This window comes from Spea bombifrons, chromosome 1, assembly GCF_027358695.1.
Source record: "Spea bombifrons isolate aSpeBom1 chromosome 1, aSpeBom1.2.pri, whole genome shotgun sequence".
In the NCBI taxonomy this organism is placed as follows: Eukaryota; Metazoa; Chordata; class Amphibia; order Anura; family Pelobatidae; genus Spea; species Spea bombifrons.
This window is the reverse complement of record NC_071087.1, coordinates 76,672,462-76,684,148: the sequence shown is the minus strand read 5'-3', so window position 1 is coordinate 76,684,148 and position 11,687 is coordinate 76,672,462. Positions and strand designations below refer to the sequence as shown.

Sequence of the window (11,687 nt, the reverse complement as noted above, 5' to 3'; positions counted from 1 at the left end):
TTTACTAGTGGATCATTATGGCATTTGTACTCACTCTCTTCACCACACTCCCCTCTTTGGCAGTCAGGACTTTCTGAGGGGAGCACTGAGATGAATTTCTCATGAAATCTGGCACTCAGAACCAGTCAATCATGGAAGGAGTAAATTTGAGCCAGAGAAATTAGCAAGATGCGCCATTAAGCTTCCCTCTACTTATAAGTAGATCCAAAAAGTTTAGAGTTCGATCAGTAGTTTTAATGAAAGCATAGGTTTAAATCAATATTTCTCAGTAATCTAAACCAAATGAGTAATCGATGTTATATCTATCTCTATATGGAATGATTTTAACCCTGGGAGTGACTCCAAGATAATGATAACGTTTACCCACAAATAAATTACACTTGTGACAAAATGTGTTATTTTCTCCTTAGCAAAGAGAGGTTTGATTAGTAATTATTCCATTGTGGTCACAGCAAAAAAAAAAAAAAAAAACAACATAAATAATGTTTAGTAATCCAGCATAATTTTTGTATTCCTAAAAATATAGAGATTAATTTGGGGAGTAAGGGCACCAAAGGCTGCTTGACACACTCCAGCCCTGCCTAACATGAAGCAGAATTCCAGCTGAGCAATCATGGGAAGAATGCCCCCCCCCATAGGCCAAATGGGACAATGCCCTGGACTCCATGCCCAGAAGGGGCTCCCTACTCCCACATATACCAGCAAACACCACTGTCATCAAGTAGAGGATTGGTGCAGTCAGTCACTGATGTTGAAGGAGAAGGCCTTGCTTGCAATATCTATTCCAGTTCACCCCAAAGGTACTCGATTGAGTTGACATCAGGACTCTGTGTGGCCCAGTCAAGTTGTTCCTCACCAAACGTATCCAACCATGTCTTTATGGACCTTGCTTTGTGCACTTGGGCACAGTCATGCTGAAATAGAAAGGGGCATTCCCCCAAACTGTTCACACAAAGTTGGAAGCATAGTATTGTCCAAAATTTATTTGTATGCTGAAGGGGACATTTTGAATAATGCTTCTACCTTTGTGGGAACAGTTTAAGGGAGGCTCTTTTTTCATACAGTAAATGCAGTTATTAAGAGGAGGTACACAATATTTAAATCAATATGAGTGTAGGTATAAATTACCTACATCATAAATCATTCAACCACTATTTCATAGTGCTAATTTCAAAGATATTTTTTTATATAACAAATAGTCTGTGATTCTACACTTATGAATTCAAACCATGCTGCATAGTGTAATAATGTATAACCACCACTAGGTGGCCTGGGACTTCTTCCTATTGCCTCAAAGAACATACCGGAATTAGCCAGTTCATTATAAACATGTAAGCATGACATTTTAAACATACATTACTAGAACATGTATTTATAAAATGTTATATTTTAACTGATGACTCCCAGTCATGCGCTTTATTATATACCTGAATTCTTTTGGGGGTAAATATGTAAACCATAAAAATATTTACAGTATTTACACGTGACACAATTAGTGAATCTGTCCCGATCTCCCAGAGACTTCCGAGTTGTGAGAGTTTGTGCATGAAACTTAAAAAAAAAATGGATTCCTTATGAGACGTTTTGCGGAATATATATATCTCTACATATTTATATATATACCGTATATATATATATGCACACATACACCATACAACAGTAAGACGATGAATAAAGCATGGAAAAATAGGTTGCGCATCAGTCGCATGCCCACTTCAGGCAATGTGTTGCAAATACACTTGAATTTTACACGAAATCCTGGTAATCGAAAACTGCCGCCACTGACGAGTCATTACAACGACCCACAGGTCTGACGTCACAAGAGGGGCTCGTACCCATACTGCCATGTTCTCTCCATTGTTTTGTCACGTGAAACAACCGTCACTTTTGATTGGCTGAAGAAATGCGCTTTGAACCGGAAGCCGGAACTGTCAGCGCAGCCGGTGAGGTGGCAGCTGGATTTGCAACATGATCGGGGATCTGTTACTTTTCGGGTGAGATCTAGCAGAGTGGGCGATGGGATCAGTGGGGATATCCCCACGTCATCAGAGGGCGTGGCTCTTTATGTTTTTACTGTTGACGTTATTGCTTGCAAGGGTTCGATCTGTGTAAAGTGATGTCGATAACCTATAGGATTTTTAACTGATGAGGGACTGCAACGTTGCAGCCTATGTATTATGTGTCTTGCCTACTAACGTCGTACTACCAAAAAATGTTAGACAACCCGATTTGTTGCTTTTTAAGTACTTTATGACCGCCTGTCCCTTAGTCCACCTAACCAGTACTTGACACATACCATATGCTTTGATTACTGGGAGCTTGTTGACATGTCCTATCCCATGCATGTTTAAATTCCTTCACTATCTCATGATACTGTCTGAAACATGGTCTATTGGATCATGGCATCGACCAACTGTTTTGCTTACTGCATTGTGTTGATGCATCCATGCTTAAAATATATTTAAAATAATATATAGTGTGTGTGTGTGTATATATGTTAGTATTGTAAAGCATGCCAATGTTGATGCAAAAACTGGTGCAACATATGGAGCTATGTTAGCAGCTATAAACCAAATGTTTTACTGTTTCTTACTGTTACTTATTTATGTTGTATTTACATTATAGTCATCACGCCAGGTTTAAAAATACAAACACTGTTAACTTGTGAAGAAGTTCTTTAAAACCAGGAAGAGCAGCATTTTTACAGAAGACATTACAAATACTGTTTGTGTATAGAGGTTGTTCATATTGGATCTGTGACTTGAACCATCCCTTACCCGAATCAGACTGAAAGTCCAGCTGTGTTTTGTGGTTCAGCAGTTTTTTTTTAAATGTAGTTTTAATATCTGGAACACATAGCTGCGAAGACCTTCCATGTAATACAATGGGAGACTGTTGCCGATAACAATGAATAATTTGAAAATAAACACAATGGCACCTATATTGGATGAAATAGTCTTTTATTTAGATTTAAACATCACAACGTTCTGAACAGTGTAGCCGCTTTAAATACAAACTTTTTATCAAACTCCTTGGTGGGCAGCTTATCGTTCACCTCGAGCACTGAAAAAATGAGCACCATAGCACACATTTATACTCAATTTCCGTTGAAAACGTGACGTAAGCGCAGTCCTGAACGTTCTACCTTGCTCGTGCGACCTTAGCGGCGCACACCAAGTATATTAACCCTTCCCATGGTGGTGTGACTTTGCCAGAAAACAATTGGCATAGCTTTAGTTTTGCACATGTACTCCCTGGTTTTGCGCCAGCAACACCTTTACACTTTTTTTTTTTAAAATTATTATTTTCTACATAGGAATGTCAATTGTATTAGGAAAAATTCTGTTTTAACAAGTCGCTATTTTTTTTTTTTTTTTTGTGTGTGTCAGGACATTACTAGTGAATGCGGGAGCTGTTCTGAACTTCAAACTGTAAGTTTTCAATATTAACCCCTGGATTAAAGCTGAAGTCCCCAAGCTATTAATCAAGAAAACACTATTTAGACAGTCATTGTGTATTTTTCCTTGTTGGAGTCGTTCAGCCGGTAGGAGGTAGCTTGCCATGTTTGAGCTTAGCAGTTACTACAACCCAAGCCAAAGGTTAGTTAATAAAATAAACAACCCAGAAGTAACTTTGGAAGATGTCTCATTTCATTCCAATAAAGCTTTTTTTTAAAAAAAAAAAATCTTTTTTTCTTCTATGTAACTGTTGCTTTAGGGGAAAGTCTACCAGATCTTGGCCACCTGGTTCCTCAGCAGGTTGCCATAATATGCTGGTCTATTTAGGGGCACTGCAGTTCACTGCCTTAGATTGCTTAAGAGCAGCGTACACATTACCTGGTGTAATGGTTAGTCTCAATCTGCAAAATTGTATGTGTGGTGAATACGTTCGTCTCACAGTTTTGAAGAAGTCTTGCGGTTCACTTTTCAGTCTCAGTGCTACAAAGGTTAACAACGCAAATCAAAAACTTTGAAGTAGGAGTCCCATGAATGCTCTGTTAGATAGTTTCCCCTTGCAGTATAAAGTCTTGTGTACGATGTTAGTGCTATGTAAACAAATAATACTCCCTGCCTGATCACGTGTATTCGGTAATATCTGACTCTCTTTTCACAGCAAGAAAAAGGAGTCCCAGGGGTTTGGCGATGATCCTGCAGAAGCCACTACAGGTAACCCCCACTGAAAATCCGGAGCGTAGGGTGGAAATAATGGATCCCAGCTATGTGTTGCTAAACTGGTATCTGATTTTACATGCATTATGTTCTTCCTAAACAAAAATAGGTAATATTTTAATTGAGGGTGCCCCAATTTTTATTTATGGTTTTGATGGAGAATTAAAGCATCCTGTTCTTGCATGAACACTCAGTGTTCCTGAGGACTACAAGCGTGATGCAACAGGATAAAATCCAGTACTTTACAAGCAAGTAATGCAAGTAGATATTTGTACTTATATAAGTAGGGCTTTTTTCATTTATTTATTTTTTTATGAAAAAAAAATGAATGTATGTGAGACACTATGATTGCAGGGACCTGGGACAGATTTTTGCCAATGGCATACCAGGTAACTATATCAAATAGGCTTCCATATTCTAATGATTATGTTAACCTGTATCTGCTGTTTCTTTAAGCTTACACTAATAGAGGTCCAATGAGTATTGTGGTATTTTACAGAGAAGAGAGGGTAAACCTTTATATACAGGTATATCACTGTGCACATACAATTAGGCATGTCTTGTCTTATTAATGAGATTGGGTGTGTATTGGAAACCTAAAAAGTTAATTATGTAATTATACTTTCAACCTGTGGTTGTGTGTTTTTGTTTTATTGCATAATTTACCTGCGTACTTGGTTTGCCTATAACTAGATGACCAAAGGCTAATCACGTGTCTTGGGTAGGCTTCACATTTGAAAGCCCTTTTTGCAAATAGGGAGCTATTAACCAATGTGCATCAAAAATTGCCAGACCTGAAAGGTATTCATCTTGGTTTGATGGACCATGTCATACCTTCTCCCACTAAGCTCCCTCACTGCTTCCCACCCCAGTAAATCCGCTAAGCTAAGGATTTTTTTTAATTCCTTGCACCTGATTGATTAAATGCGCTATGTTAAAAAATATTTTGGAGATAGTTTAAGTTTAATCATATGTCGGCATTAAAAAAATTAATAAATAAATAATAAAAAAAATGTTGTAGGGGATTACACTATGAGCAATGCCTGGTGCAGGGATCATAGGGGATGTCGCTATTTTGCTATTAAACAGAGTAGGATGAGAGTGGTGCATTAGTGACAGTTCTGTGCAAATAAGGCTTTGGTGTTGCATTAAGAAGATGTTCCATGGATAGGATGTAAGTATGCTTAGCATAATCCTATTGGTGAATCATCCCTTCTTGTCTTGTGTGCCATACTTTAGGAGAAGCAACTGCTTATTTTATTCTGTAGAGGACAGCTATTTTGATTTTCCATATATTTATTGTATCATATTTGTTGTTTGAATTTAAATATCCCACAATGCTACAATAGAGATATTAACTAACTAACGCCTTAGGAGCATAATTCATAGTACCGTTAAATGGCCAGACCCTACCCAGAAGTAGATCTTTAATCAATTTTGCCTTATTGACGTTTTTTGCTGAGAATGCTTCTCAGTACTTTGTAATCTGACAGCTTCTTAAAGGGACACTCTAGCCAACATATGTACTTTGATGCATATGGTAGCTGGGAGGTACCTTTTAAATAAATGTGTTGTCTACATTGAAAATGTATGGTTGAACACATCTTCTGTCAAATGATATACTGCGGATGTTCTGGGTGGGGGACCCTGGTGGGCATGCACGGAAATATCTCCCATTTTATAGCCGTGGTATCTATCTTGGGTAAGTCGTATATGCACACACTACAGAGTTTACATTCAATGTACTCCCTTAGAGCTTTACCAACAAAGAATGCATATTCGTTGCCGCTTGGCTTGGGGAAAAGCTGCAGCACGCTGCCCCCTCTGTGAAGCTGCTGATGTGATGTGCAAGCTGCAGCTGGCTGGCAATGAGTATAGCACATGTGCACAGCGGCAGGTACGAGCAATTAGACAGGATGATTAACTAATGTATGGGGGATTCTGATAAAGCCCTCCATGCATTTGCAAGGGGTAACTGCTATTGACTGATATATTACATTAACTTGGACAAGCATGACTTTTTTTTTCTTTAAGTATGTATTATGTTACTAAAAGGTAGTGGTCACCTAGACAGCAGTTGAATGCATGATACTATACCAGCCTTTGCCTGAATGATTTATGGTACTTTCATAATGATCATGGCACTGGCATGCAGAGTACATCCAGTGTACTTATGCTAACTGTGCTTCAAGTCATCAGGCTTATTCACGGTTTGTATCCAGCCTTTTTGTTTCTTTCTTTCTTTTTGTCTTATTAGTGGCTTCACCTTGCATAGAATTCAATGTACAAGAACTACAAGTCACGTTTTAATTCAGTTTTGCTTGTTGCTCCTCAGGTGACAATATCCGTGAGTTTCTCCTCAGTCTTCGGTACTTCCGAATCTTCATCGCTCTCTGGAATATTTTCATGATGTTTTGTATGATCGTGTGAGTAAAAGCAAATTATGGAATGCCAAGAGCTACTTAGATGTTATTAGCGTTAAGATATTAGCTTTTTTTCTGCTTATCAATTAGAGTTGTACATGCATTTCTTAGGATGGATCAACCCTTGGTGTGCATGTCAGGGAACCAAATATGTAAGCGGCACAGATTTTTTTTTGTTTGTTTGTTTTAGAGAACCACCTCTATAACAAATGTTAAGTTAAAATGAAGCATTATCATGATCTGTGTCACTTTACAGTCAAGGCCAAAAGTTTTGAGAATGACACAAATATTCATTTTCACAAAGTCTGCTGCCTCGGTTTAGAAGATGGCAATTTGCATATACTCCAGAATGGTATGAAGAGAGATCAGATGAATTGCAAAGTCCCTCTTTGCCATGAAAATGAACTTACCGTAAAAAAAAATAAAGTTATTGTACTGGCTGCCTGGGCATGATATGAGTGTGATTGATGTTGGCTGCTAGCAACTGTTCGCAATCGCACTCCTATCATGCTCAGGCAGCCAGTACATGCACATCACTTTCAGCCTCCCTGTGCCCCCTACACACGGATCCATGCTAACATACATACATACATACAATTTACTCACCAACCTTACCTGAACTGCAGATTTTCTGCTGCCGCTCGCTGACTTCTGTGGGGGTCGCTGTTTCCCCTCTGCCTTGCTCGATGCGGCTGCGCAGGAATAGGAACTGAGCGGAGGCATGTGATGCGATGTGCATTCACATGACTCTGCCGGGTTCTTGTGCAGCCGTGGCGGATGAAGGTAAGCAGCTGTTAGTTAAAAAAAAAAAAAATACCACCACTGTATAAGACGCACCCAATTTTTAGACCCCAATTTTTTCTAAAAAAAGGTGAGTCTTATACATGGGGAAATACGGTAATCCCCAAAAAACATTTCCACTGCATTTCAGCCCTGCCCCAAAAGCACCAGCTGACATCATGTCAGTGATTCTATCGTTAACACAGGTGAGAGTGTTGACCTGGACAAGACTGGAGATCGCTCTGTTATGCTGATCGAGTTAGAATAACAGACTGGAAGCTTTAACCCCTTCGAAACCGGCATTTTGGTACTGAGTTTCTTAATTTCGTACACATGATTCGCTTCAGAAGCGATCGCGTGCACGGGACTAAGGGGGATTGGCTGCCACAGATCGCTGAGGTCACCCAGCGGTCAGTAGCAGCCATCCCCTTGCGATCCAAGGGTTAAGAGCGACGCTGGATTGCGCATCATCGATGACGTAGCTGGTACGTCCCGGTCTGCTGATTACACGTGACCAGGAAGTACAAGGTACGTCCCGATCTTGAAGGGGTTTAAAGGAGGGTGGTGCTCGAAATCCTTGTCCTTCCTCTGTTAACCATGGTTACCTGGAAGGAAACACGTGCTGTCATCGTTGCTTCACGGGCAAGGGTATTGCTACTAGTAAGATTGAACCTAAATCAACCATTTATCGGATCATCAAGAACTTCAACAAGGGAGGTTCAATTGTTGTGAAGAATGTGTCAGGACACCGAAGTAAGTCCAGCAAGCGCCAGGACTGTCTATTAAATTTGATTCAGCTGCGGGATTGAGGCGCCACCAGTGCAGAGGTTTGCTCAGGAATGGCAGCCGGCAGGTGTGAGTGCATCTGGACGCATAGTGAGTCGAATACTTTTGGAGGATGCCCTGGTGTCAAGAAGGGCAGCAAAGAAGCCACTTCTCTCCAGTAAAAACATCATGGACAGATTTATATTCCACGGATTGGACTGCTGATGACTGGGGTAAAGTAATTTTCTCTGATTGTTTGTGGAATCTGGAAAAAAGATTATTTGGAGAATGAGCGCTACCACCAGTCCTGTGTCATGCCAACAGTAAAGCATCCTGAGACCATTCATGTGTGGGGTTGCTTCTCAGCCAAGGGAGTGGGCTCACTCGCTCACAAGACCACAGCCATGAGTAAAGAATGGTACCAACATATCCTTCAATAGATTGGTGACGAACAATGCCTTTTCCACCATGATTGAGCACCTTGCAATAAGGCAAACGTGATAACTAGGTGGCTCAGGGAACAAAACATTGAAATTTTGGGTCCATGGCCAGGAAACTCCCCAGACCTTAATTCCTTTGAGAACTTGTGGTCAATCCTCAAGAGGCGGGTTGACAAACACAAACCTACAAATTCTGACAAACTCCAAGCACTGGTTATGCAAGAATGGGCTGCCATCAGTCAGGATGTGGCCCAGAAGTTAATTGACAGCATGTCAGGGCAGATTGCAGAGGTCTTGAACAAGAAGGGTCAACAGTGAAACTATTGATTCTGCGTAAACTTAATGTATTGTCAATAAAAGCCTTTGACACTTATGAAATGCTTGTAATTATACTTCAGTATACCATAGTAACATCTGACAAAAATATCTTAAGAACACTGAAGCAGCAAACTTTGTGAAGACCAATACTTGTGTCATTCTCAACACTTTTTTACTAATCGTCAAGAACACTTCCATGGTCATTTGCTTACTTTGATGTACTTAAAAGTATATTTCCATCAATTGTATATGTGAGAGATAATTTAATCCGTCAATATACAGTATTCTGTATAGTCTGAAAAATATTTTTTCATATATATGTACTTCTTATATGGTAATGGGCTTGAAAAAAGATCTTCCATATTTCATCTGGAGTAGGTGGGAGAGTGTGTCCTAGATTCTAATTTCTTCTATTTTTGCATATTTTTCACACTTAAATGTTTAAGATCATCAAACTAATTTTAATATCAGACAAAGACAATCTGAGCAAACACAAAATGCAGTTTGTTTTATGTATAGAGAGAAGGGAAAAACCTATCCAACCCTAGCTGGCCATATGTGAAAAAGTAATTGCCCATTAGTTACTATATCAACCAGTTAACCAAATTGAATTGATAATCAGGTTCAGTTTCACTATACTCACCCAGGCATGATTACTGCCAGTCCCGTTGAATCTAAACATCAATTAAATAGGTGAAAACCACTGCTGACCAAAAACAAAAAAATTGTCTGACCCCGATGACTTTTGGGATAATATTCTGTGAACTAATTAGCCAAAACTGGAACTTTTTGAAAGGGATGGGTACCATTTCATCTTGCATGAAGCTAACACAGCGTTCCACAATAAGAACATTATACCAACAGTCAAACATGGTGGTGGTAGAGCGATGGTCTGGGGCTGCTTCAGGACCTGAGTGACTTGCCATAATTGATGGCACCATAAAACTAGGAAATCGTGAAGGAGAATTTCCATCCATCGATTTGTGACCTAAAGATTAAGTGCAGTTGTTCTATGCAGCCGGACAATCATCCGAAGCACAGAAACAAGTTCAACTCTGAATGGCTTAAAAAAAAAATGAACGTTTTGGAGTGGCCTAGTCAAAGTCCTGACTTGAATCCGATTGAGATGCTATGGCATGACCTTTAAAGGACAGTTCATGCTCTAAAACCCTCCAATGTGCTGAATTAAAACAGTTCTGCCACAAAGAGTGGGCCAAAATCCCTCCACAGCTATGTAAAGAACTCACTACCAGCTTTAGCAAAGGTTTGACTGCCGTTATTGCCACCAGTTATTAGGTTTAGGGAAGTGATGGTTTTCACATGGGTGATATAGGTTTTGATTAACTCTTTACCTTCAATAAGTGAGAATTATTTAAAAGCAACACTTTGTGTTTACTCACATTGTCGCTGTCTTATACTAAACTTAGTTGCATGATCTGAAATATTTAAATGTGACAAGCAAAAATAGAAGAAATCAGGAAGGGCCAAATACTTTTTCACAGCCCTCTGTAGAGGATTTTGCCTATCCTATGAACAGTTGGGCACTGTTGTTGCATAGGACAGAATTATTTTTACTCCTTTTTATATTCTGAAGTAAATTCACTGTCTCACATCTTGCTCGTCTGCAGGTTATTTGGATCTTGAATTTGTTCATTCTTCATTCTCTGGATGTTTTGAAACTGGGCCACGGCGATCAAGCACCCCTCAGCCTCCTCTTCAGATTCTTCTCTCCCAGTTTCTGAATCTCCAACATGTCTGTAGATATCAGCTTTATATGTGCTTGTATATAAGGGATACTGCTATGAACTGAATACCTCGGCCTTGAACTACCCTATTTTATTTTAAAACAAAGCTTACCGTCAAAATGCACAGCTTGAGCATAGTTGGCTAAATGTGGGTTTGGCTGTATTTGGACAACTCCTATTACATCTTTGCTGCTGGGATTTTGGCCAGGAACAGCAGAATGGAGACCCTTATGTTAAATGCAAAACTTTACTGTAATATAATAATGGTTAGAAACGTTAACATGTGGAGAAGCGTTTTTATGCTACCTAGAACCTTTCTGTTTCTGTAACTTTGTTGACCTTCCCACTGTGGGAACCCCTATCAACTATAGAGCATTTTATATTATGTTGTCATGGTTAGAGTTGAGTGTAGTAGAACACTATGGTTGATTGCTGTGTACTTACAAAATGTTATACCAATTATCAAGAGACCCTTAAGCCCTTATTATGACCCTGGAAGAGCTGTTGCACAGGTGCTGAGACTTTTTCCACTGGGGATCAATGAACCATGTTATCAATAAACTTGCAATCCATTCCAGTGTATCATGCCACATTTTTTTTTTACACGCACACACTAGGTGCTGTTACTCCTAGACCCTTCAACTTCACAGAGGACCAGGGCAGATATTGCAGAGAAATTTCATGTTTGAGACACAGAAACATGTTTTAAGAATATTTTGTGTTTCAAGGAGTTTGTGATATACATGAAACATTTTGCTTATGGTTTCATACTGCTTTATGTACATCATTGGTGTAGTGTTTTACAAGTGTACATGACACGCCGCAAATCTGGCCTCCTTTGAACATGACAGACAAATATAGTTGGGCTTTCTGTGTTTTGTTTTTTTTATGATAGTATTCCTGGTTTTGACACTTTGCCTGTCTTAGTCTACAGCTTGTTGACAATAGCTGGTTTTCTCTTAGTATGCCTTTGCTTTGGGTTGGGAGCAACTCTAATAGCAAATCTATTATCACAGAATTTTGCATACCTCATGTCGGACAATAGGA

At 39.4% G+C, this 11,687-nt stretch overlaps 1 protein-coding gene across 2 annotated transcripts; it reads left to right on the top strand.

Moving 5' to 3' along the window:
• The first annotated feature begins 1,872 nt into the window (after positions 1–1,872).
• On the top strand, positions 1,873–11,212 carry SMIM7 (small integral membrane protein 7). 2 transcript variants are annotated; one of them, XM_053464189.1, is made up of 5 exons: positions 1,873–1,994; positions 3,390–3,431; positions 4,114–4,166; positions 6,505–6,595; positions 10,524–11,212. In XM_053464189.1, the coding sequence occupies exons 1-5, from the start codon at positions 1,969–1,971 to the stop codon at positions 10,537–10,539; spliced, it is 228 nt and encodes a 75-aa protein (XP_053320164.1). In that variant the 5' UTR covers positions 1,873–1,968; the 3' UTR covers positions 10,540–11,212. The 2 variants fall into 2 exon arrangements, with proteins under 2 accessions (XP_053320164.1, XP_053320156.1); XM_053464181.1 differs by lacking the exon at positions 6,505–6,595.
• The last annotated feature ends 475 nt before the right edge of the window (positions 11,213–11,687 follow it).

Coding starts and splice junctions, on each gene's coding strand:
- SMIM7 (XM_053464181.1), top strand. CDS start 1,969: ATGATCGGGGATCTGTTACTTTTCGG. Junction 1,995..3,389: donor GGGGATCTGTTACTTTTCGG/GTGAGATCTAGC, acceptor TGTGTGTGTCAG/GACATTACTAGTGAATGCGG. Junction 4,167..10,523: donor TCCTGCAGAAGCCACTACAG/GTAACCCCCACT, acceptor GCTCGTCTGCAG/GTTATTTGGATCTTGAATTT.